Source organism: Aptenodytes patagonicus, chromosome 5 (assembly GCF_965638725.1).
Source record: "Aptenodytes patagonicus chromosome 5, bAptPat1.pri.cur, whole genome shotgun sequence".
Lineage (NCBI taxonomy): Eukaryota > Metazoa > Chordata > Aves > Sphenisciformes > Spheniscidae > Aptenodytes > Aptenodytes patagonicus.
This window is the reverse complement of record NC_134953.1, coordinates 39,376,774-39,403,986: the sequence shown is the minus strand read 5'-3', so window position 1 is coordinate 39,403,986 and position 27,213 is coordinate 39,376,774. Positions and strand designations below refer to the sequence as shown.

The window sequence follows — 27,213 nt, the reverse complement described above, 5'->3', positions numbered from 1 at the left end:
TCCATTTGAGAGCAGCAACAAATTTTGGCCTTGGCAGCAATTTGGCTGCTTCCAACCAAAGTAGAAAATGGGTAATGCAGACTGGGGGGGGCTTCCAGCGCACCTCCAAACACACAGGACAGAGCTGCACACTGTGAAACTTCTTGCAGAAAACCTCACGAACACACTGCGGTGCCACAGCCAGCGGTGGAGACGGATCCTTCCTCTCTCACCCTCCAGCCCTGCCTCTCCTACTTTGTCCTTCACCGCTCGCTCCTTCCTTTCACACCACATCTCTCATCCTTCGCCACACAGCGCTCCTGCTCCTGAATGAAGCCCAGAGGAGCCCGAGCTGATCATCCACTTTATTTTCTTTGGAAGGAGTTTGACGGCCCAAAGGGATTCCTGACAAGCATGATGCTGCCACCATCACCAGTAATTGCGTCTCTAGCCAGCTCTCACCCACCAGGAGACTGCGAATGCACACAGTCACTCAAACAAGGCTGCCATGTCTCCTGTCACCAGGCTCACTGGGGACAACCTACCCACGTTACAAATGATTGCTATAAATACTTAATGTGCGTTCCTCTAATCCCTTTGTCAGAGCCACAGCCTCTCTAGACCAGGGTAATGCATTTCAACTTTCAAACAAAGACTTGGTAGCGGCACGCTGGTGGGGGGATGTTTATAGATGTTTAATGGTTTTTTTCTTACAATCAAGGTGCTAGAGCACTTAAGAAAGGCACCACATTTTTGGTGGGGGGAGAAGAGGGAGAACAATAATGATACACCAAATACAAGAGGAAAAACTGTTAAACTGCATGCAATTATCAAAAGACACTAAAAAAATCAAGTTTTATTAAATACCTTTTACTATTTAAAAATAACAATTAAATGTGCCTGTGATCAATCTGAGCTTTAGCTGCCTGTAATGACAACTGTTTTATAGGTCCAAGGAGCTTACACATTATGAGATATATATTTTTATACATGTTTTTATTAACGGTCATCCAAAATCTGAAAGCTTCAGCATCATTCACAGAACTGCATAGCAAGCATGTTCAGCTACGATACTATTTGTATTGTCTGATGAAAGAAGGGCTTGAATAACGTTTGTTTAGTCAAGGATAAACAGTCCTGTGGAGCCTGCAGGCGGATGCAGGGAAAGACAAAGTCGTGTAGTGCTTCAGGCCTGCAAAGCAAGGGTTGTTGGGAAGAAACGCAGGTAAAAACCAAACTGTTCTGCAGTCTGGGTTGCACTCAGAGGGCTGCCTCATGTGCCCAACATACTTCACGAGTAATCATCACGCGGTTAGAGAAACAAGTCCTGAGGTTCAAGGACCTCTTGTTTCTCAAACAACCATGAAAGAAGGCATTGATAAGGAAGGTTGGTCTCATGCAGAGATGCTGTTCCACTGGGTGGGTGTTAGTCGTCAAAGTCGATTCTGATCGGGCCACCTGTCAGGATGTGGTTTGCCACATGACCAGATTCCTCCTCCTCCTCCTCCTCTGTTGCAGCCGACCTGCGCACCCGTCTCCGGCAGCCCTGGGCGCAGCGAGAGCTCTCGTCCAGCGCCCCGCACACAAGGATGCGGCAATGCAAGAACACCTCCTGGAGGGTGGCGAGACAGCAGGCCAAGTCAATGCACAGCTCTGGGAATCAGACTGGCAGCGCTGCCAGCTCTCAGAGAGCACAAGTGACACGATTCCCACGGTACAGTCATTTCTGTCCCTGCATCAACAAGGTCCGTAACCACCATCGCCATCCACAGCCAAATTGGCTGCTCCATCTCTTCTTGTGTGCCCAGGAAAGGGCACGTTTTCCAGAGTGCCTGGCTGAGACCTCAGAGCATGGCATCTGTCTGTTAGCCAAGGGCTAGACAGGAAATACGAAGGCGTGAAATGACCCTCCAGAGGAAGGGAGGAAAATGCCAGGATTAAGCTTGGAAGAGCTCGCATGGACTGGTAGGAGCTGCATGGTAGGAAGCAGGCCAAGAACACATGAAGCCTCACAAGGAAATGGACTGATAGAAACGTGCGAGAGAATTTGACATGAGCTGAGAAAACATAAAGCTAGAAGACTGAGGGGCAAAGGAGGAAAAGGCAGGTTGATGAGGAGCTAAGACTGGTAGTTGAGGGGAGAAGGAGAACACAAAGGGCAGGGAGACAGCTGCCTTTTCTTTCTGCATAGTAAAGGCAGACAGTGACAGGATTGATGCTCCTTGCCCTCTAAATGACAAGGAGAGTAAGCAAGATCCCTGCAAGCAGCGGTTAGGGAAGCAAATATTTGTGAATGTTTGGTCAACAGTGAGGTTTGAAGCAAAATCCATTGTACAGGCCAGGAGGATGCAGGTTGGAGGTAGCAGTGGCAATCAGACAGCCAAGCGAAATTTCTGAATTTTGAAAAATCTCATCCGTTTTAACCCTACTGAGGCTCTCCAGGAGATGGAGAGACAGCTTTATGCCTTTTGGAGCAAGCGGCATTGGCTGAGCATAACAACAGTGACTGAAAGACCTGATTTCTTCTAGCACAGAAGAGAAGAGCTATTTGCATTAGGAAAATGGCGTTATCCTTCAACTGTCCTCCCACTACAAAGCTTCTGCCCCAGAGTGCCACCAGCCTGGATGGCCTGGTTTCACATTGAATTAAACAGTATGGTGGCCTTGTATCTGGAAGCCTGGTATCTGTACTCACAAGAGCTAGAGAAGGTATAAGGTTGAAGAGATTCAAAACTAGACTGTCTTGTTTTAAAGATAGGACACTGTGGAATGTGCCTAACTGCCCGGGTTTCTGTTTGGTGACTGGGAATGCTTTTCTCGCTCAGTGTACAAGGGTCCCCTAAGACTATCCTCGAAACAACAATGATTTTAACCTGCTATGGCGTTGATGTTCCACAACTGTCCTTCATATTTTATTTAATTTTAGTTTTTTTCATCACTGTCTCCCTAAAGTACCTGTGTCAGGCTCCTGAAAGACACAACTGCTGGGACAGGCACAGCAGCATCTGCCTTGGGCCAGGCATTCCTCTCCTTTGCACTCTAATACAGACAACTCTGTGCTGAGACTCTCCAGTTAGATCAGGGCTGATGCAATGTCTAAGAGGTGGGTTTTGAGCTTACCTTGTTGTCTTTGCCCACGAACTTGAACACAGGAACCTGGAAATGCTTGGCAAGATGGTCCTTTGACGTGTACTGTTTCACCGAATCATCAGAAACGCAGCTGAGGAAAGCAGAGGGAGAGGCTTTAATGGGTTTCCCAGAAATGGAAAAAGAAAGAGAAAAAACATCCCAGCCTATTTAACCAGAGAAAGGAAAGAAGGGCTTGGCTGTCTCAAGCTAAGCTACCATCCATGTTACTTCCTCTTTGGCCACAGGAGAAAATTCGGGAATGATGGGGAAAAACACCAGCGATGATAATAGCATCTCCAGACAACGAACAGCTCAGCAGCAGAGAGCTGGCAGGACGTGGTCCAGTCCCATCAGCAGAGGGACTGCCAGAGGGCTGCAGGCAAGTTTGTCCTCATTTCACCTTCCTGTGCAACAGTCTGCAGTGATCAACAGAACTTTTATACGGTATATAATGTACTATGTACTTTCTGTATACACATATATATGCACATAAATCACACTTAAAATGAATAAGCTGTTAGCCACGTTACTAAAATATCACGAATGATATTTAAGAAAAAATCAAGATCTACTTTGCTTTACATCATTTACATTTTTCTTCCTGCTGGACTTGATCGGGCAGCTCAAATTCACTACAGCTAAAATACATAATTTCAATTTCTCCATCACTAGCACTACACAGTCATGCAAGAGGTCACAGAACTGCAAAAAAATAAACTACTTTTATAACAAGTTGTATTTCAGGTGCGGTCTATTTATAAACTATTACAGCCTATTTAGAGTTTGACAGAGAAACAGCAAGACAAAAAGTTACGGTGACTTGATATTTACTGCTGCCTATTGCAAAGCTTTAGGCATTTTTAGAGGCCGACATGCTACTTTTATATTGCACTATAATGCAGCTTGTCCTTTCTAACAAGTTAATTCCAGAAATGTGGACTTTGCAAGATATTAAAAAAAAAATAATGGTGGTGGAAGAGACAAGAGGTAATGGTGTGACAGCTGAAAGTCCTACTCTTGCAGCAACCTTTAGCTTCCATCTTTACACCAGAAATATGTAAGGCATTGTCAGAAATGCTGACATTTGGCATGTTCGATTATCAAACAGCAGCAAACCCCACATCTATATGTAGCTCTGCTTTCACTAGAACACGTATTTGGAAATCTCTATGCTGTTCGGCTGAGTTGGCTCCGTGGGCGGCAGCCTGCTGCAATCCTTCCCAGAATCACCCTTCTGCTACGTGCAATAGAGCAGTGTATGTTCATGGGAGCACGAAGCATTCGTCTGATCCTAGCATTATTTTCACCACCATGTATTTCTGTAGCTTTTCTCAGCCAGTGGAGGTCATAGTCTTAAGGGATATCCCTGTCTGCAGCGCTTGTCTAGTTAACTTGCCTGGGAGGCAAACATAAATGTCATCCAAGGGGAGCTAATAAATTAACACTGTGTATCTAGAAAAATTGACACAGATTCCTCCCCCTTGAGGCCAAACACTAGATGTTACTAAGTTGCTTAGGATAAAATTGCTTTTAAAAGTAGCATTCCTGAAGGCATCTGATTGTAAAGAACGACAGTTAAAGACTTTTCATAAGTGACTGGCCAAGCTTTGAGGCCATAAAGTCAACTCATAGGCATGTCCTCATTTGTGAGCATAAAAACTGCGATGCTTCTCGGACACTGGCTCAAACTGACTCCTAAATCCCAGGTTCTCCAAAGGTTCTCCACACTGGTGGCAAGAAACCTACTGGTTTGGGGCTAGGGAGAGGGAAAATGGAAGAACAACAAGGAGGAACCAGGGATACGTGGAGCCCCTACCATGCCCCTAAGTATGTCTTACGGAGGGTTCCAACAAATGCATTGCGGCATGACAAAAAGAGCTCAGAAACCTCCTGAGTCGCGGGGTCAAGCCCTTTCGCATTGTGCATGGAGCCATACCTCATCCCACCCTCCTAGGAAAACCCCAGACCCTGCTTCCCACCTTGGAGAGGTGAGAAGCGGGCAGGGAGCACAGGTGTGGAAGGAAAATGAGTGACCCTGGTCAGGATATGGTGAAAATAACCCTTTCCTGTGCATAATGTGCTCAGGTTAGGGGAGCAGAGAGTGGCTGTGCCATGAGAGCTGTGCTCTGACCCTCTTATTGGGGGGTTGCAAGGTAGAAAGGAGGGCTTGGAGAATAAAATAACCACCTCAGCCTACAGATGAGAGGCAGCCCGAGGTGTAACGAGATGAGCCTTGCAATGGAACTATCTTAACCACGTCATGCTTAGATAAATCGCAGCTCCTGACCCCATCAGATTACAACAGATTGCCCTCAGTGACGTGACCTTGCTCCAGATGCCCCAGAGAGCTGCAATGTTTATCACCTATGCAATTTGTCAATGCCTTTATTTATTTTTGTTCCGAGAAAGAGCAAGAACAAGATCAGAAGTGGGAGAGCTGCTTTGGGGCTGGCTGGCTGGGCTAGCAGCAGTATGGGGTATTACAGAGACTGCGGGGAGGGATCTGGGAAAATCCTGATTTCCAGCGTGGTCACATCAGCACAGGGAGAGGGTTGAGGTGTCCCACAGAAGAAGGCTCCCACCTCTTGCTGACTGGAGATGGCAGGGAATTAGCAGGGAAGAAAGCAGGAGAGGGAATTTTCCCATCCATCAGTTTAAGGTATATCCTCTCAAATTTAAACAGCGTTTCCCTCTGGAAGCTGCAGTTAACTCCTGCAGGTCTGATCCTACATAATCAAACTGATTTAAAAATCCCATCTTTATTGCCGTGGGCTTTTGGGGCTGGGTTGATGGAAGGAAACTGGGTTATTACAGAACTGTTTGGAGCTGAGACAAATCAGCAGTGTATTCAGCTAATTTTACTTTTTAATTGCTGCGAGCACACAGAGAGACAAAGAACTCCAGTTAGCTCAATAGCACATCGTTAGCCTTTGGTCTAAGTGAGTGGTCCAATTTAAATACAGCACAGTGTACGGGGGCTGGCATGTCTGGGGACACTGGGGCCCGCAGTGACAGCTGGAGAGCGGAGCAGGCGGGATGAGGCTCCAGCCAGCCGGCTCCAGCCCACTTCTCCCTTCGGTGAAGTTTTAATGCCCTCTGCAGGATAACAGTACCAAAGGGGCTGCTGGTGCCATAAATCCTCCAACTAGTGCTGTGGTGAATTCAAGAGATGACATTTTCTGCCTTCTCTGTTCGGCTCAGGTTTTGGCCACTGTTTTGAACCCTATCATTTTCACTCATGGTGGGAAGTGAATGAATGTTTGGAGCCTTGACTCTGGGAAGGGTTCAAAGGAAAAGCCAAGCCAGGGAGTCAATAAATCAATCCTTCCATTACAAATCTGCTTATAAACCCCAGAAATGTCCAGGCACAGAAGAACTGCAGCCTAGGATGGAGGGAGAGCAAGCTAATGCTGAAACCTTTGTCAGAAGGAAATTAAAACAGTATTTTTGTGTACTGTACTCTGCAAGACCCTTCTGCTACAAGACAATCACATAGGACTTTTCATCACCAGCTGTAACAGTGGATGATTTATCCTGGCAGCTGAGGAAATAATTGTTGTCCTCATTAGATGGTTTGGCAGACAGAACACAGGACTTATGTGAGCACAGTCCCTTGACTGTTGGGCTATGACACTTGGGTATGTCTTAGATATTACTTTGGTTGGACTTTCCTCCCTAGAGGATAGCAGACTGGCTCCCAACTGGAACATTTCCACAGCGTTGTCTGGTTAAGCTGCCAGAGTGTTTGTTAAGTGTTGCAAACACTCCACAGCAATGTTGCACCATGGCACTGTCATGTTAGCACCCAAACAAGTGTCTGAAAACAGGGGTCCATCTTAGGAGCCACAGCAGAACCCACAGCAATGCCCCCCAAACCTCTGACACAAAACCTGTTACAGTGAACCCACAGATCCACCCTGAGTTTTTCACTAGCATATCCTGGAAAGATCACTAAACCCAAATGCCCAGAAAATTACAGCCAAACTGAGGGACCCTAAGCTTACTGTGTTGACAGGCATCAGAGAGACAGCAAAGCAAGGGGAGCTCCTGGAGCTCCAACCAGGACCAGCCATGGAGTCATCTGGCTCGTGCTATAGTAAGGCCATTATGGGAAAATTAAAAAACTTGCTCCAGTTGCTGCAGCGGCTGCATGGCAGTGGCACATAGCCTTCGAGGGGTTGTGCCGATTGGTTTGGCACTCTGCAGGCTGGCAGAGAGAGGATATCAGGAAGGACATCTTTTCTACTGGAGCCAACTCAATTATGCACAAAGCTAGTTACAGGGAAACATGTCCTGTAAAGGCTGCACTTGGAGTAATCTCTTTCACCGCTTCCCAGTGTTTCTCCCAATCACTTTTGATAGGACAGATGGTTTCAGCTTGATGGCCTGGCTGCTGGCGATTGCTAGGAACACAGCAGACAGGCTGCTGTGGGGAAGTGATAGTGTTTCCTGTGTCACACAGGCAATGCAACTTGGCCCCACTGCCAATTCCCGTCTAATAGCCAGCAATGGAGGGAACTCACCCATCTTGAATCAGGTAGTACTTCAGGATCTCGTCGATTTTTGAGGTGGGAGTGGCAAAGCAGCTCTCTACCAGTGTCTCTAGGCCATTGACATGTACCAAGGGTTCAATCCCAAAGTACAGAGAGTCCCGAAGCTTGAGGGTGGGAAGAGCACCCCTGTAGGGTTCATCAAAGTCTTTGTCTTTGAAGATCTCAAGAGTGAAGGGAAAGATGCCCTGGTTGCGGCTCATGATTTCCAAGGGTGAGTTCTTGAGGTTGGGCACATAACCTTCGGAGATGGTGTACTGGCGTGGGAACTCACAGGTCACCGGGATCAGCAGCTTGCTGGTGCGGACAATGATGTCCCCATTGCTTCCTGGAGTCTGCTTTGGCAAGCCGGTCACCAGATTGGTGGCAATGATTTTATCACTTATTACCTGCAGCAAAGAAAGGTGTTTGAGGGAAAGGGGAGATCATTGAGAAAGACTGCTCTGAGTTCTGACTAGCAGCTGAGTTTACCTTTTTCAGGAAACTTAGACATAAACTAGCCACTGAAAGTACAGCTTGTGAATTTATATGCTGCACCCAGAACGATGTTCATCCTTACCTACGACCTAAGGGCCTTTATCAGTTTGCTGTCAACTTCGATGCACTGTACTCCTGCATGAAGCAGAGGAATTTCCTTCCAATTGCTACCCATCTGCTAAGATGAGCTCTCTGGTTCCTGACCAGTTGCCAGTATAACCTTTGAAACATTATTGGGGGACCAGATTCTGTCTCAACAGGAGGGTGAAGAGTGACACCACTTGCACTTTCTGCACCCAAAAGATGGTGAAGCTGCCTCTGTGAAGTGCGGGGTGAGCAGAAAACAGTACCCATGCTGACAGACGCACACCACTGGAGAGGAGACGGGACAAGGTCTAGTCTGAGTCCAGCTGCACAGCAACACAGGAAACTGCTCTGACGGTACAGCTGAATCAACTTTATTCCCCAAGTAAGCCATAGCCAAGTCCCCAAATCTGAGAGATCCCAAGAGACAGGACAGCAACAGCTATACATACATCTACAACAGTGCCGCAGGACTTCAAGGAGAAATGGATGTTGACATGAGTGCCATTGGATACTCCTTTGCAGGAAGTGTTGATGAGGGAAAGGTCCAGGCCTCCAACCAGGTCCTTTGGGATGCTCACCTCAATAGAGCTGGACTTGCACAGCACTGGAACTACAAGAAAAGTCCCCAGAATAACAGTCTGCACTACAAAACTATCAGGGAGTATCAGTGTCAGGGAGGTAGGGAAGGGCTATACCAATTACTATTGGGGGAAAGAAAGGGCAATCATATGCTACATTTATGATACTATCTAACCATAGTAATCTAACTACCTATCTTACATTCCCACCTACACAACACAAACCTCCTGAGCTACCACTGCCCCAAATTCTCCTGGCGCAGCAACACCACAAAAGATGATGAAGATGACTGCTGCACTCGCAGCAGAAACTTAGCTATGCAGTATTTCCAGCTATACTTAATACTCAGCACAGGTCTGATAGATATCTCTTGCACTGATATGTCCTGGGAAGAGCCTTTCCCAGATATGGATATCAAATTCACAACGCCCCAGGCAAAGCCATTTTTTAAGACCCTTTATCAGGTTTTACATCAAACCCAGAACATGTCAAAACAAGGCAGAGTAATTCCATATAGATGTCGAGCTAAAATGGAAAAACATCAAAATGCCATAATAATATTTTTATAAGCAATAAAAGCAGCTCCGACAAACCAACCCAATTAGCTCACTCATTCCACCTCCTTCCAACCTTTGAATTTTAATAGAGATCTCCACGTGAACTTTTTTAAATTAAAATTTCATTACATAAGAAGTGGAGACAACATAGAGATTGGACAAAATGAAAAAGGAAAAACGACGGAATAATCTTCAATAAAAAAGTAATTGCTATATATATTCCCTGGGTGTATATGTATCTATTCAGTCAGATACAGGACAAGCATACTGGTGTATATATTCTGGTCTCTTCTCAGCTAGAAAAACAAACCCCCTCCAGAATTTCCATTTATCATATTTTAAAATCACATGACAAAACTTTTTGCAAATATACTAGTTCCCCAAGCTTTTTCCTAAAATTAATTACACTCCCAATCCTTGACATTCATATGATCTGCCTTCCCTTAGTTTCGATCAAGTTAATTATATAATCCAGGATTCTAGATCTTGGATACGAGGCACGCTGCTAAAACATGTCTTTTACGCCCCTTAAAAAAATTCTCATGTCCCAGCTAAGGTTATTTGTAACAGCTACTGTGTACCTGCAGGGAGTATTTTTTTTATTAAAAGTTAATATTTTCAAGGTGATATGCTAAAATGTATGCAGTGTGCCCAAAGCAATGTGGTCTCATAATGACATTGCTGGGTTAGAACAGAAAATTAAAGAACTAAGAATTACCTTAACTTTTCCTCCATCAGCAGTAGAAGGCAAGCGGGAGTAACCGAGCATGTCAAATGGCAAAGCTTACAAGGAGACAAAGGTACTTCGAGAACACAGTGCAATGCAGAGATGAATATCCCTTGGAGAACTGATTGGCTCAATTTGGATTTAAAGCTTCACTGTTCTAGTGACTCCTTGATGAATTAGAAAATGTAATGCTTTTATAAAGGTGTAATTCAGGGCAGAGAGTTTGGATCACAACTGCAATTCTCCAAAGTTCAGGACCAATTTGGTTGAGGCTATGTCTGTTTCTAAATGTCTTTGATTGGCACAAAGGGGAAGAAAGAGGAGACACCTATTTAACCTCTGCTCTGGCACTGCAGGAGTTGTCTGTGTGCACTCCACCACCTGGGCACAGAAACAGGCGGATGAGACCTGTGAGCAGATCCACTTTTGATTCAAGCCAACTCATCACTGTTTGGGAAAACACTCTGGGAAACTCCTTATACTAACCATCTCAGAGTAACTGGTAATGTAATTCAGACGACCCTAGACATTTGTACACAGAAGAGTAATCAATACTGAGAACAGTGTTTCAGTTCTACCAATTTAACAGTGGTGCTGCAAGCAGAGAGACTGCGTGCATCAGCATGATTCAGCTCTGAACAGGCCTGATACCCCCAAGACAGACTGCCAGCAACAGCATTGTAGGGGGAGCTGAAAAGGAGCTGGCAAGGTAGCCATGACTATATGCTGACATGTTATTCCAGGGCAAGTGATGAGGTCCCGACTGCCAGGACTGAGATGCACAGCAGAAATGAGTTATCTGCGTGCCAAGGAATCCTTTTTTATTCACAACTTCTTGCATCCGTTCAGAGAGCTGCACTCTCCTGACTTGCTGTCAGCATCCATCTCTTGCATCCCTGCCCTGGGCTCACCCCAGCCTGCGAGGCTCCTGAGAGCCTCACCCCGTCTTTGCCGGTCAGACATTTCAGTTCTTCACCCTCATACACCACAGAGCACCTGTAAGTACTGGGAAAGCCTCCTCATTACCACTTTAAACTCTGCTTTGCACCAATGCCCACAAGTACCCTGACCCTGGTAGGAAGCTTCTGTGGCAAGTCCAACTCTCATTTTGCTGTCTGCTATTGTTGGCACCATGTTCTTGTCCAGCCTGTGGCTCCTTCCTTGGCCTTTCAAAGTACAGCTGCTTGGAGCAGGGGTTATCTTTTTGCACAGACTGTTCAGTAGAACAGGCTTTCTGGTGCTGGGGAGCCCTGAACCACTGCTACAAACACAAATAAACTACACCATTGTACCCTGTTTAGCTGCACACAAGGCTTGGGCATGGGAGAGGGGAGAAAAGCATTTCACCATCACGCATCAGAAAGAGATGGGGTACTAGGATGGTCTGCAAAATTCCAAGCGTTTCATTAGCTGGTATCTTTGTGGGAAAATTGCAGCCAAGGCTGTGATTTCTGTAGAAAATTATTAATGTTTGTTCTGAATGTAGAGACAGTGCAGGGGAGGGTTGATAGGCTGCAGATCCAATTGCTCCAGGCAACTGTGCCTGCCGTGCACTGTTAATTGTACCACTATAAACCTGATTAGATGCCATAAAAAATTGTGTGGTACAGTTCCAGATATATTCTGTCATATCTGCTCAAAATTGCAGACCACTGCGTGGGGACATAAATTCATGAAATGCAAAAGAAAAAGCAATCTCACTTTATGAGATGCCATATCCCGAGCCCCAGCTTGGCACCCAGCAGTGCTGCTGCTCTCATTAGCAGCCTCAGAAGAAGAAACACTGGCTGGGAAATGCATGGCCTTCTAACCCTGCTGGGGTTGCCTCAGGGAGCCAGGATTGAAGAACTTTGCTCTTTTTTGGCCTGTATCCATCGATCAGACCTTCAATCAGTAAGTATAATCACAGCTCTTGGAAATCCCCTTCTCCTCCTCCCCACCTGGCTCTGCTGGAGCAGTAAGCACTACTGAATCCCAAGTGTGCAGTGCTCACCCCTGAAAACTGTGCCCTGCATTTCTAAAAAGCTTAAAAAGCAGAAATTTAATCAAGTGGAACCATTCCAACTTCCTTTCTGAGGCATACCTGCCCTGCCAGCCACCATGAAGTCTGGATCCATTCTTCTAACTGATGTCTGGGCACTTTGTAACACATCAGACTACAGGAGATTCTGAGCACACCAGGTAACACCAGCTCATTGGTATTATCTAAAGCGCAAGTGAATTAGCCCATGACAGACTCCCTTTTATTGCATTTTAGATCCTGCCCTAGCTATGGCCTGAGTCCAGCCCATTAGCAAATTCCCATGGAAATGTCTGAAAGCAACCACACAGGTTCTTCATGGGGCCACCAAAGCAGAACACAAGCAGAGAGCTATGAGGTCTGTCTCTACCAGGGCAGTACCATGCCTTCTCCAGCTTTGTGCTGAGCCTGACAGGTCTGAGAAGTGGCCAGGCAAGTCAAATGAGGCCCACCAGAGAGCATTACCTCTGCCTTTCACAAGCCCACATAGCTCTCCTCAACACACAGTTTTGACTGAATGTCCCTTCAGCAGCAGATCATAGTAGACATCTTCTCTGTAAGACACAGGCTGCACAATGCTTTCAGCACCTCAGGGGCTCAGCTAGCTGTGGGATTATGAGACCCAGAATAATCTTGGGTGCAAGACCTGGATTGTAAGAAGCCATTGCATGAGGAGCTACAGGCCCTCTGCTTAACTCTCAATGCCCTCAGGACCTTCTCCCTGATCCTCTGCTCCCTGCACTCACTGCTACAGAGCTAAACTGACCCCTGGGAGCCTGGATGTATTTGCAAAGGAAATCTCGCTCAGCTCTTGCAACCCAAAACAGGGAACATGTTTATTCCATGTGCATGCTCCATGTGCGAGTGAGTCTGCAAGAAGAACTCCCTGCATACAGGAATGGAGTAAAGTTCAGATGGAAGGTCTTCCAAGGATAGCATTGCCCTTGCTTCTATGCAGCAGAAGCAACAGTCAATTTTCAGATGCTATCTTGGGCACTTTTCCAAGGGACAGCAGAAACACCTAGTATCAGAACTAGTGCCCTGCTTCAAGACATAGGAATGCTTACTGGAATGGCTACCGAGATACTTGGGCAAAAAAAGCCCTTTCTCTTTAACCCCATTCTTGGAAGGGACTGAACCACTTTAGCTGAAATTTTAAAAGCCCAGTTTGAAGCATGGAAAATTTCAGTTCTAATAGCATAAATCTGTCAAAGGCCTACACAGCTAAAGCAGAGCAATATAATGGGAGATGTTAAGCAATCTTAATTGTAAGTGAACACTGCCAAAACTGCCTGTGATACAAGATGCACCCAGCTGGGTCCTGTGTCTCTGTTCTCCTGCCTGGTTAAAAGAGCAATGTCTCCAGGCTCTCAGTTTTGGATGATCTGTCATTAATGACAAAGCTCCATTAACCAAACTGGAAAGGACAGACTAAGGGAACACAGCAAAAACAAGAAGAAAAGTTCCTTCAGACATTACTTCTGACTTCCAGGGGACAGAGGCTGTGAGGGAGATTTTGTTGACCTACCTTGGCAAGTGTGGTTGTCTTCTGACAGAACAAGTCCTCTTGGACATTCACATTGGTATGTGTCTTCCACTTCAATACAGGTATGGCTGCAGCCTCCATTGTTATTGTGACAGCCTTCAATTTCTGGAAAGGAAAGGAAAATCAGCGCACCCTGCTCCTCAGGCAGCTGCGTGGCAGCTACGCAGGCCCCAACATAAACTCCTGGCTGACTCACAAACAGTATGACCAACACAGAGCTCAAAGGCAACAGCACGGTGAGAGCTTGCTTCTAAGAAAATGCAGTGGAAACCTATTTTTAATTGTACAATTTCCCATGTTTGTCATTTCACCATGAAGTTAACGAGAAATTCTGTGAAAAAGCTTACCAAATTAAATCACATGCTGTAACTGGCATACATAAGAAGGCTGAATAGGCAATCTTCAGCTTAGCCCTCTGTAACTTCTGAGACGTCCTCTTAAACTAAATTTTTATGTTGTTTCTTATTTCAAAAAGGTGGGAGGAAAATCCTCTTAAAACTTCTACCATGTGGAACCATACTCACTCCCTTAGTCATAACCAGAATTAAAGCCCTGAGATTTGCAGGGGAGGTGTCTTGGGGAGGACAGACTCACAGATAGCCAGCTCCTGTTCCCATCAGGGAACACCACAGAGAAGATGATGCACTCTTTGCCTGTGGGTTTCCCAGCTGTGATGGAGGTGGGCATACTGGATTCCTGCATTCCCTTTGTAGGCTGAGGATGAAACTCTGCTCGTAGGAGTTTGTTTAGCAGGAATTTTGTTAGTTTGTCAGTTTTAGGGTTAGAGGTTGGCTGCCCTGAGGTGCATTATCACAGGGACAGAACAACACAAGTTCACAGTGTAAGGTTGATTCCCCTCCTAACTTTCCCCCATTCTAAAGTGCAGAGGAGAGAGGGCAGCACAGGTAACTGAGGGATGTCATGTCTTTTCTGACATCTTTTCTGTTCAGGTGAGGCAATTCTCTGAGGATCTGTGTTTTTGTGTAAAACTTATTCCTAGCCACTACAGCTGCAGAAAAGAGCCTGACAGGTCATCAAAATAGATTTTCAAATCTTCAGAATGTAAGGCAAGTAAGGCCATTTCTGGTTGTTGTTGGCTTTCTATTATAAAGAAAATAACAGAGTATCATAATTTAAAAAAAAAAAAAAAAAAATCTTCACTGCTTAATTTTTTTAACCCTTTGGGATGAATACTGCTAGATGTTCTCAGTAAAACAATAGTACATGTAATATAAACAAATAATAAATACAAAATATTTCTCCCTAAGCCGGCCATCAGAAATGACTGTTTTCACTGAAACGTAAATAAAAGAATAGAGATCCCCTTCTCAACCCTACACATTGCATGGAAAACAACAGCCTGAACACTTGTCAAAGTAATAGGTAAAGCATTATAAGGGAAATTTTGAGATACTCTTAACCCTACTCAGCCTCACCAGCTCATGTAATCAAGCTAAATCTCTTGCATTTGTTCTTTTTAACAACAGCTGTGAGGTAGCTCACAAGTAAATCACATACTCTAATGGCTCACAAAGCTGAGGGCACATCTTTAGAAATAAAACTCTCTAACAAGATTGTAAAAATCCCCAGCAGCACTGTTAAACTCATGAAAAGCACCATCCTTCTTACAGAAGGGGAAATTAAATGATATATCAAAGGCCCTAAAATCCAACTTCGGCAACAGCAGAAACAAACGAGTTTCCAAGCACAGACTATTCCAGCCCTGTCAGAAGAGTGCAGTGCTCAGGAATAAAAACTGCTATGTAGCACAGCTGGTTTACGTGACAACCCACCAGCTCAGTGCTGGTTGTGGAAGGGACAAAGCCCACAGATCACTTTCGGCCCCACACAACTTAACAAGTACTTAAGGAGCACTCTGCACAGCAGCTTTCCCCAGGGAAGTGTCATTGTCTGGATGACTGATGTTTTATTAAAAGAGCTGAGAGAGATTTTCACAGAAGTGAGATGAAACGTGCTTTGGTATCGTAGAGGGGGAAAACAGGGACAAACACTGCAGCTTGGAGCCATCTGTCAGTGAACCATACAGAAGGGTGGAGTCCAGCCCAAAAATACAATGGCAATCCCTCTCTCTCCCTGCACCACGGATGTCTACCACACAGCAGCTAATGAAAGGTTGCATGCAGGCTGCAGATATATTCAGTTCTGGCAATCAGGTAGCTCAAAAGTGAGGCACATCTGTAGCTATTATTCTTGTCTGAAGCCCCACAGTATCTGTGAACATACAACACAGCAGCTTTGCCTGTGAGGGGCCACAGTGCTCTTCACAGCTGACCACAGAAAACATCAGGCACAAGTCAATTTTTGCTGGGTTTTCATATTTCTGCTCAAAGATGTTTGTACATTATTAGTGACAACAGGTCAAACCTACAATTTAGTCTTTAAGCCCCTGCTAAGCTACCAGTCTAAACTCATCAAGGGTTTTCAACCTGGCTGTGCCACCACCGGGAAGTAACTGTAGCAGCTGCACACAGCAGAGTCCGCAACTAACTACTTACAAAAAGCAGTCAGAATGTAGCCCTAATGTCAAATCTAGCTTCTGTTTACAGACAGGCATCCCCTCCTCCTCAATCTCTATCCTGGGAGGCTAAGCGATCCTCATACTCTAGTCTAATGTCATGACATTACCCCATACCTAATGCTAGCTGTCAAAAAACAGCAGTGCTAAATCTGCCCCCACACAACTGTCATACAAATCTCCAGAGCGAAATCCCAGCAACTCCAGCAATAACTATTTCTGTCTGGACAACCAATCTTTCAGATCCACTGCTGCCTCTCCCTCCATGGAGATAAATACAAGCAAATCCTAACAGAAATGAACAAGGCAGGGAGAACACCAAGGAGACTCTTCTCTGCTTGATTAGAAGGGTATTTCAGTAACACCACCACTGGCAAGCACAGAAGTGATACGAGTGACATTTAATCCCAGCTGCAAGGAGCCAAGAGAGAACTAGTGCTGCAAGGGAAGGGGAATGATTTATATCGTTTCCAGCAGATTGTGATAGCAGAAACCTCACCTTCACAGGTTTTCCCGTCACTTCCCAGTGTGCGCCCGATCCCGCACTCACAGCGGTAGGAGTTCTTCAGGTTAACACAAAATTCACTGCAGCCTCCGTTGTTCTGCTCACATTCATTTTCATCTGCAAAAAACACACTGTCAGAATGTGCCCCCTAGTAAACACATGGCTGGCAAAAAGCGGCTGCTACATGGGAGCGCTGGTGAGACCGTGGACTGGCTTTCCTAGCCTCATGACCTGGATCAGAGCAACAGAGATGAGTGACCCCACTAAATGCTAAAGACCACTAGCTACTGACAGTAGCAGAGTGTTTTGCCATGCTGCGTCTAACTCAGGAGCAAAGCAGACCTGGGGGGAAAGACAGCATGCACACAGCAGCCATTTCAGAGTGAAGATGGACACAGTCCCACTAGGAAAATTCCAAACCAGTTCCACACACTGAGGGAGCTCATGTTTTCATTTATCTTCTCATCCTAAACTATTCTCCACTCACAAAGACATTAAAATGAAGTTAACATGACTTCACTGCATGGTAAAACTAGGTGAATACCAGAATCAGTAAAAACTAAACCCTATCTATTTTTGTATCACACCTGCTACTGCTACATGTGGCCAACTACCCTACAGCGATTTTAAATGATTCAACCCTTATTTCAAAATAAAGACACAAGAATGAAAAACAGCTGTAAACATATAAACAAAGCTGAAATCAAACCGAAACATTTCAATGAACCCCATGAAGCTTCCCCAAGAAAAGTCATGACATAAGAAATTTCATCGTTTCAGCTTCTTGCCCCAGCTCTGACTGCTCCCTGTCCCGGAAAGCTCAGGTGTTCTTGCAGAACAGAAATGTCAGCTCACCATGGTGAAATCTAACCTGGGCACTGGTGCCGCAGAGGCCACCACAACCATTAGCTGCTCAGACACTCTGTACCAAAGATGAGATGAAGAGCTCAGTTCTGAGCTACTCCCTCTGAGGACTCAGCTCCTCACTGCCCCGCGACAGCCCCCCCTGCTCTGCTCTGCTCCTCTGCTGCCCTCCACAGAGCTGTGGCTCCTACCTTTCCAGCTCAGAAGAAAGAGGAGTGCCTGAGCTGGCATCCCACACTCTCTGGAGCGGACTCTGGATAAAGGTTGCAGAATAACCTTGTAATAGGCCTGGACTGAGTTTTTCTAACCTAAAGCAATTTACCCATGAATAGCACCTGTGTCATGTTTCTGTGCTGGCTGCATTCAGCTCTAGATTAGAGCCCTCCAGGGTGCTGAGGGCCTTTACTGGGGAAAAAGCACAGCATATGCTTTTGAATCTCTTGGTAAAGCTCTGAAAATTCCTCCTAATTTGCTCTGTTTTAAAGGCTAAAGTTCCTCCATGTCTGTCTTTTTTTTTTTTTTTTTTTTGAAAGCTACTTTGTTCTCTGAGATTCTCATTCTTCAACCTGATTTAATCTCTGCGTGCAAAAAGTGAATCAAATAGAGAGGAAGGGACAGTCATTGCTATTGCTAAGCCACAAAACTAACGATTTCTCTTAGGCAGGCCAGAATGCTGAGGTTATCAATCAAGGTTCACATGGGGTTTCACTAAAATAGTTACCATTTACTACATGTCAGAAGCTTAAAACCAAGAAAAAAGGAAAATACCATTTTAAGACACAGGTCAGAGATGGGCTCTCTTAGGTGTAAGTGGTCCCACACATACACAGTACCCACAGCTTGCAGCTGGTGGTGTTGCCTCCTTCCACAAGCGACATGAATTGAGTATTTTTAGCCAAAGAAATGGCTGGTACCCTGCTTTGGGAGGCAGGAAGCACACCCAGGAGACACACACAGACACTTACCTTTTCACACATGTGACAAGCTCCACACTTCCCCATCTAACAATTAAAACTACAGCTGCTTAAAAACAGGGTGAAGAGGGAAAGGGCTACTGGCAAAGGCATAGAGATGCTGTTAGAAGGTCCTAGAGCTTGGCTTGGTCAAGGGCTGTACCCAGCAATTCACCTTGCTGGTCCTCCAAGTTCACACAGCAGACCTGTCCCTGCTCTTCCGCACCAGTGACAACCAGCACCTCTGGGACACAGGCTGGTTTTCTTGAGACTGGGTGGGGAGAGTGCTGAACTGATTTTAACACTGGCTTAGTCCAACATGGATCCAGGTATTCAAGAGGTCAAGGGCAATGCACTGAGTTGGTGGATCCATGATGGAAAGTCAAAGACCTAATCTAACCCCTAAGTAAGTTTGCAAATGAAAATATAACTTAGCATCAGCAGTTCTGATCTGGGATTCAAAGCATATAATGTACTGAAGAGAAGTCAGTCTAGCACAGGGAGGTTCACAGGCAGAGCTGCTTAGCATTACTGCAGCATCTTCAGCCCCCCTTTTAAGGTGAGCTGGGAAAGGAAGAATATTCTCCATATAGGAAAGGCTAACACAGATTTGTTTGGTTTCTCTGAAAGGCCGGCAAGGTTGCTCTCAGATATGTGATTGAGCAATTACTCAGCACAACAGAAAGTCATTAGAAAGATGAGTGAGCCATACAACAAGAGAGGCTGCAGGCAGGTAAACCAGTGTGATCATTACAGCTGAGGTGTTGTGCCATCTGGTTATCATGAAGAGAAGCAGCAGTGCACAATTCCTGCCCAGCCTGGCTGTGAGGGGATGAAGGCAGTTCCAGCACATGCAGACAGGCTCAGGACTCCTGCATGCCTCCCTGCTGCAGGAAATCCTGTCCTGCGAGCCTGCCACATATTTATTGAGTGCTGGTGCTTGTCAAGGGCACTTTTGTGCCTGGAAGTCTTGCAGAGAAGCAGCCAATAGATACTTTTAATTAGCTGAGAGAGCTAAGTCAGGCACTCTCACCCGCAGAGATGTGGAGCTGCTTTAGCAAAACCGTTCTGTAGAATCGGTGTGAGCAAGTGTAAATCTGCAGCAGGGCCAGGCTGCTCTCTCCACAGGTTGTAACGACTGCGGCCCCTACCCTGATGCCCACAGACATGAGGAGTGTGAGGAAAGAAACCACCCATGCCTGCTTTGTCAGCTATAGTCCGTATGGAAGAAACTCATCTGCCACGCAGCATGCTGGACCAACTCTGCTCTCAACTTCTCCACCAAATCAAGCCTCAAAGGCAAAGATGAGAGGGCACTTCCCCTGAACACTAGCACCCCTTCCTCCCTCCACACCACCTCTTCCTATCCATCAGTGTGGCTCTGCAGCACCCTAACAGCCACCCCTTCCCAGCCCCTTGCATTGCCCCACAGACCGTCTTCTCCCTAAGAGCTTGCAGCCCAGGTGCTCTCCCCCTAGCACCACACACAACCATAGCCGTCCTCACCTCAGGGGTTCACGGGGATTCCCTCACAAATCCTTGAAGCCCATGTTTCCCACTCTGTTCTCACTTACAGCCCTCCACCTCCCTCCTGGTCATGTTAGTCTCTGCCAGTGCAGTCATCAAGTGCCAGCCCCCTGAATACCACCTTGTCACGCTGCCTAGAACCACTGAGGCTGTGCTGTGACCTGCAATCCTTTGGCTCTCCTGAAACCCCAGGCCCTGGACAATGCCCCACAAGGGCAATAAGTATGGTGAAGCTTAGTGGCTAGCCCTACGCCAGCCAGCAAAACTTTTCTTGGAGGAAAGAGGCATTCAAGAGGGCAGGTGAGAGGAAATCTCTAATCACAGACTGCACAGCCGTTCCTGAATACCAATGAAGCTGTACTGTGATCTTGCAAAGAGATTCTGCTACTGACAGCAAAGCTGCTGCCTTCAGCAGCTGGACCATGCAGAAAGCAAATCTAGCCTCTGTACATGCGTAGCTCTAGCAGCACCAGAATGTATTCAATCATGGGATGTTGTATCTCACCCTGCGGGGAGAGATCTGGAACCACTTACATGTTCCCCCCTATTCTAGGCAGCAAGGGGGAAAAACTCCCCTCAGAATACTTTTCCTTTTTTATACTGCTTTGTAAGATGATGGATTGAGATGCAAGCAATGAAACAAAGGGGAAAGAAAGCATCAGTAACTGACACAAGTTATTTCCACCCTTACCAAGACATGTCTGTCCATCAGGTCCTAGTGTTGTCCCCAGGGAACACGTGCAGTCACTGGTGTCCAGGCAGGAGCCCTGGCAATCCACCACATCACAGATGTCATAAAAATCTAGGGCATGGCAAGAATGTTGTCAGCACAAACCACTGAGCATGCAATGAAAATACCGTATTTGTACCATCAGCTTCACACCCTATGTTTAGTCCATCAGTTACAGACCTAGCCCACATTAGGAAAGCTGAACTACTGAAGCTGATGAGAAACAATCTAGTTTAATTACTGTAAGTCAGAGACGCAAATTTTGGCTTTGGTAGCATGCCAAGACAAACCACCGGGCCCACAGAGAGCATTAAATCACTGCGGCCAGGTCAGCTACGGAAGATTTCCGCTAGCTGAACAAAGGCTAGAATTCACGGAGATGAAACAGTCTAATTGATCTCTTATAGACAGGCCACCATCTGCAATGCATCACCTGACACGCTTCTGGGTAAGAAAGCCAGAAACCAGTCACCACCTCTCCCAGGTATACGGATGCTCACTACCTCTCCTGCATCACGGGGACGAATGGGTTTCAGAAAAGCGATTTCAGCAGTTACTTACGCCCACAGTATGCATGGAAACAAACGCTAGGCTTGGTTAAGTGATACACGTAGTACCCGCCCGGACACGCCTTGACGTCAATCGTGGTATTCCAAAGGCAGCAGTTCCCATTGAAGCTGGCACAGGCTTGGCGTGGGACGATGCCATCCGACTCTCGCGGGTGGCTGCCATTCAGCCAAATGGGAGCATGGGTGCCACAGTGGTTCTCCGGGATGCAGAAGGTAGGCATAGCATCGCCAGCCATGCCAGTGAAGCGATACCACTCCCCATCGATTTGACTGTCGCATGTCGGCTGGCCATGGGAACCATTTATCTGATGATCTGTGTTCCTCCAGGGCTCATTCAGGCTGATGTAGGCAGAGCAGGGGTCCAGGGCTGAGACACATGCAGCAAGAGACAAGAGAGAACATCTGGTAGATATCAAATCAAGTTGTTGGCTGATAATTGCAAGGAACGCAAAATAATTTCTTTTTCTATTCTTAACAGAATCATTGTGATAGATAGAGATCCTTGGGGAGAAACAGCGATACCAGCTAACTAATTGCCTTATGGAAAATTCTGACAGCTCGGCTTAAATGTCTTGGAAGAAAAAGTAAATTAACAGAGCTCTTACAACATTATGCAATAGTCTGACTTGCTGTTTAGCTGCTGTAGAGTACAACAGGGGGAAAAAAATGTAATATAAATAAACTTGAGGTCCAGGGAGTGATTTTGCCATAGGAAATATGTCCTGGGAGCACTGGATCAAGCCTAGGACATCCACCCTTTGGTCAAGTGCTAACTGAGTACCTGCAAGCCCCTTCTGAAGTCTGGTAACTCTCCCACAAGCCTTGGAGAAGAGAGCCAGATTTCAAACAGGTTATGCAGCCTCTTTAAAAAACCATCCATAGTCCGCGTCAGCCCTCACAGTTGAGTTGCCATAACCACAAGCCAGAGATCACCTTGCAAAGTATCAGTTAAAATGTGAATTGCAAGATATGCAACAGGAATGCTACATTTAAGGGGTACAGAAAGAAAATATTCCATCTCAATTATTAGACCCCTGTATAATTTTAAGTGATCTCTAAGCATAATTTATCAGCTCCTACTCACTTCAGGGTACGATTTTAAACTGCTAAATATAAGAACTGCTATCCCAGGTCACATGAAGTTGATCTATAGCCCAGCAGGCTGTCTCTAACCAAGAGAGTATGTTTAGAGAGGTAAGGTAGGAGAAAGAGACCCTGCTCCATTTACCTGGGGTTTTGTTCTCCACTGTCTTTCCTATTTCCTTTTCCTATTTAAATTTCCTATTATAATAGGAATTTTCCTATTTATATTTCCTATTATAATAGGAAATTTCCTATTTATATTTCCTATTATAATATTTCCTATTTCCTTTTCCTTTTCCTATTTTGGCAGCCCCCTGTATTTAAAGATCCACTTAGATATGCCCTGGTCTCCTTCAGAGACTCTGTCCCCCACTTCCCTCTGCCAAATGCTAACCACCTCTACGATTCACAGTATCTGTTGTGGTTTTGTGTGATGCTGCCGCCTCCCTGCATCTGAAACAGCTTCCCCAAATCTTTTTATTTGTTATCTTAAAATCTAGAAAGCATGAAGGTCTGAATCAGGACTTTCTGGGGAGCAAAATGTTCAACTCTTTACACAGTCTTCCTTACAAGCTCACAAACCCTCCTGATCACCACAGGAGATCAGATGTTTGTGAGTGAAGTGAGTGTTTGTAAGGGCAAGATATAAACACATGGACCTCCTGGTATGTGCATGTCTGTTCATGCAGTGCTCAAGGAGCATGTCCCTTTTCAGAGGCCTTTCTGAACCTTCTGCAAACAATTAAAATGTAAGAATACCATAGGGAGAAAAAAAAAAAAAAAAAGAACTGAAGTGTTCATTACATTTGAGTTTTCTCCTAATTAACCCTGATTTGGCAGCTTCCTCACTAAAAGTCCAGAGGTTTCATTTTCACTTACATTTAATACCTGATTAAGCACCACTTACCAGTGACTAGCTATTCCCTATTAAGCAAAATGAACGCTAATGCTGTCTTGCATAAAGAAAATTGATTACCATTTGCTAGAATTAAGCTAATAAAACCAATCATTCTGATTAAATGCATTAGACCGGAATACCCTCTACTTTACAGACCACATTTCTTTTTAAGTCCTAAAATCGCGCCCTCTGTTTTGTTTAAACCATAGGGTGATGCAATTCGGGGGGGGGAGACATTGTTTCTATTAAATGCTTTGGATGCAGACAAACCTTCTTGGTTCATTATTTTGATCTGCTTCACTGACTTGAAAGTGGGAGCTACAAGTGCTTCAGAGAATGGACTTCAAGTCACCCTTATTTAGCTGCATCCTCTGTAAATATCTGTCTCACTGACATGCTATCTTGTACCTTCTCACAAATATAACATCTTTCTTGACAAACATCCTTACACCATCCTCAGCCATAGATATATTTTGTTTGGCCTCAAATCCAGCATAAAAGGCAGGAGCAGCTACCATAGTCATGAGTGCGCTGCAGAGCCGCAAGCTGGCACAGGGAGTGCAAGTCTGGGTTACGAAGGGAATCTCTCGTGTCATAATTCGTGAGATATGCAGAGGAGCAGATTCACTCCCACCGCAAGCAGCCCCTAGTTCTGAGCAGCGGAGAGGGAACCGCAGCAGGAACCTCTGATGAGATTCGCCAGTCAATCCCTCATGAGCTCTCCATTTCACCTGCCTCTCCTTGCCTCCCCTTACCCACAGACAGCAGCAGCACTGTCAAATCCCATCCTCCAAAAGCTTGCTTGACTTCTTGCAACAGGAAAACATGGGTCCTGCCTTTGCACACAGCTGAAAAGAGCTTCCTCTGGGCTTCCCTCAGTATAACTCACTTGGGTTCCACAACATGATTTGGTATGGCCTTAGAGTGAGTCACTGACTAAGATGAAAAGGTTTTTGTGTTGTTAAAAGCCAAATGAGGTGAAGTGAGGAATGCCCTGTCAGCTTCCCAGCTGGGCAGCACCAAAAATACACACACTCTCATTAGCTTCCATATAGTATAATTAACTTTATGAAATATCCTTTGTAGACCGACTCTGAAAACATTCATCGAGGGAGATCACGTTGTCTCCTAAACAGACAGGAGATAATTTAAGGACAAAAATTACAGAGATGAACATGCAGCGGCTCAGAGGGAGCTGGAAGAAGGCATTTCAGGGGAATGGGGTAGCACACCCTCCCATCTTCCATTTCTTTGAGAGCTTCAGGCAGGAGTAGGGGGGGAGGCAGACAAACAGAAAAAGCAGACAGTGCTCTTTTGATCACTGCAGACCCTCACGCCACCCTCAGACTGCCAGGGCTGCCAACCTCCCTGCAGACACCAAGCAGTCTTTGGCAGCATAGTTTACTGAAAACTAGTTTGAGTTTTTAAGAAAAAAACCCACAAAAATATAGAAGCAACCAATCAACCTCTCATCTCTTCTCCCCAAACAACAAAAGCATGGGGCTTTTGCACAAGACAAATCACTGTCTCCCGCTCCCTCTGTTTTTCACTTTTCTTGGCTCAATTTTTCTCCTCCCCAGCACACTTCTTGCATGGCCTGAGCAATTCAGCCTGACAAGCATTAGCTATGAAGTAAAGCTTGTCAATTTGTAATCTTGATGATATCATTAGTTCTCCAGCTGACATACTAGCATATATATTGGATGACAAATCAGGCTTTAGCAAGCATTCATAAGCCCACCATTCTGCAGAGAGATTAATCCTGTGTGTATTGTGTAACTGGAGATCTCTGCTCTGGCACAGCTAAGCAATGAAATGAGCAGCACTGCATTATGACACTAAATTCAGTTAAGATTTGTCAAAGAAGCAGGTGAAAAAGTAGCATAATATCTACTCATAGAGTCTCTCCTCTGAGGGAGAGGAAAATCCCAGTGTCTTGGCAGTAGAGATTCTCCCAATATGGGAACCTTCACACTCTGTGACAGAAAGATCTTTCCAATTGAAAGAATTTCACACCACCTTCAAATAAAAAGGATATTTCTCACGTCTTCCAGTCTTTCACCTAGGAATACCAAGGCTCAGCACAAACCTTAAAGACGGCAAACAGAAATAAACGTGAAGGCAATGACTCTTTACTCACCCATCAAAGACACTGGCTGCAACTGGATGACAAAGCAGATACAGAAAAACAAGTACTGGAACATCCCACTCAGCCAAGGAACAGTTACCACTCAAGTAACAGAGGCTTGAAAGCCCTTGAACACACTGTGGCTCTTGCAGCCTTCTCCTCGGTGGAGCTTCTGACCCCAAGCTTTCTGAAGAGCAAGTGTGATAGCTCTCCTGGAAGTTTATCAGAGGAAGAAGGTGAAGGGATGTGGGGTACAGCTCCAGCCTTGACCCCTGCAGAGCAGCTCTGCCCCTTATTGGCAACGGAGATGTACTTACTGATCAATCTTGTTTTTCGGACTCAACCTGCTATTGTTTTCTGGCCTGACTGCCCCACAGTGACACCTCCACTATCTTATCTGAAGAAGAATTCTAACCAGGGGACACCCGGACATCCCGAAAGGATGGAAAAGAAGAACAGATGGATGCTTGTTATTATCTCTGCTCCTTCCACAAGTCATACGACTTCATGGCTCCCCACGGGCAGAAAATACCAGCTAGAGAGCCTTAACTGCAGGAAATAGTGGCCAAAGGAGGAGAACTGATCCTTCCGAGCAGAGATTGCAGATGAGTGCTTGGAGCAGGCTACAATGGGAACATCAGTCAAAGCAAAGGTCTGCTGTCCCACAGGGAAATAAACTGTTCCTATGCTACGCAAAGACCCTTTCCACTCCTAGTCACATAGCCTGACCATTGCAGCGAGATTATCAAACAAGGGAAATAAAGACATTTTTCTGCAGTAGTCTTATAATCTCTGTCTTTAAAAACACAAAACAAAACAAAACCAACAATCAAGAAACCCAACAGTACTGAATTAACTTCCATGCAAAACTGAGTAATTAAGAACCTCTGCCTTACCGGTTCAAACCAAACTAGGTTGAGCTGCCGGTCATAACCACGTGCTCTGGCTATAGATGAGATGTAGCACACTGAAATCTGTTCCCTACTAAAGCAAACCAAGCACCACGACTGGCAGTGAGATACACCAAGGACAACATGAATAAGCAGAAAGGGATCTTCCCTCTCATTCCACTAGCTGTAGCCCGTGTTATAGAGAATAATTTAAAACTCTGTTTTTAACATTTACATACATATACACATCTACAGGTCCCTCCCTGCTTATAATCGCACAGTTCTCCTCCTGGAAATCATCTGAGAGTACAGCTAAGCCTATAGTAACTGCAAATCAAGCAAGTGTAGGCATTTCCCCATTTCCTCTGCACCCTGCATTTCTGCAGCAGGCTGATGTAAGGAATAACATCAGGGTTGATGCACTAGCTTCAAATCCCAGTAGAAAAAAAATTAGCTACGTTATTTTCATATTGAGTTTGCATGAGACAAGGAGTTGGGTATTTGCCTGCTTTGTAGGGATTGTACATTACAGAAAGTTCTCAATGGCCTCTCTCTGTCGGGGTGTTCCCCTGGCAGTGAAGTGCAATACGCTGCTCTGCTCCACCCCAGCAGAGAAGTCTTTTTCAGTAGTGAATGACTCTAGGGAACAACAAAAGAAGCTTTATCAATGACTGTCATCGCTCCTACCAACAACAACAACAAAAATTCTTTGTGGCTATATTGTGCCAACAGCTGTGCAGTACCAGAAAAGTTTTTTCAACAACAGGAAAGGAGAACAAATTCACTATGCAAAGCTAGCAAGGCAGATAACCCTCTAAAGGTGATTATGTGAATTCCCAGAAGAGAAACTAAAATTGAATGAAGAATAATACGGCAAGC

General features: G+C 45.4%; 1 protein-coding gene across 1 annotated transcript; it reads right to left on the bottom strand.

Moving 5' to 3' along the window:
• Positions 1-659: 659 nt before the first annotated feature.
• OIT3 (oncoprotein induced transcript 3) lies at positions 660-25,606 on the bottom strand. Its single transcript, XM_076339442.1, has 9 exons — positions 25,457-25,606; positions 21,328-21,702; positions 20,728-20,838; positions 16,687-16,809; positions 13,634-13,756; positions 8,672-8,832; positions 7,632-8,047; positions 3,100-3,199; positions 660-1,591 (listed from the first exon to the last, which is right to left on the bottom strand). Exons 1-9 carry the CDS (start codon positions 25,518-25,520, stop codon positions 1,406-1,408), a joined length of 1,659 nt encoding a protein of 552 aa, XP_076195557.1. The 5' UTR covers positions 25,521-25,606; the 3' UTR covers positions 660-1,405.
• Positions 25,607-27,213: the final 1,607 nt, after the last annotated feature.

What these genes read in the sequence shown, in the direction of transcription:
- OIT3 (XM_076339442.1), bottom strand. Translation starts at nt 25,520, where the DNA reads ATGTTCCAGTACTTGTTTTTCTGTATCTGCTTTGTCATCCAGTTGCAG. An exon ending in CCTGCGGCACTGTTGTAGAT is followed by an intron (nt 8,048 to 8,671) that starts GTATGTATAGCT and finishes TCTTTGCTGCAG; the next exon opens with GTAATAAGTGATAAAATCAT. An exon ending in TCGTGGGCAAAGACAACAAG is followed by an intron (nt 1,592 to 3,099) that starts GTAAGCTCAAAA and finishes GCCACCCTCCAG; the next exon opens with GAGGTGTTCTTGCATTGCCG.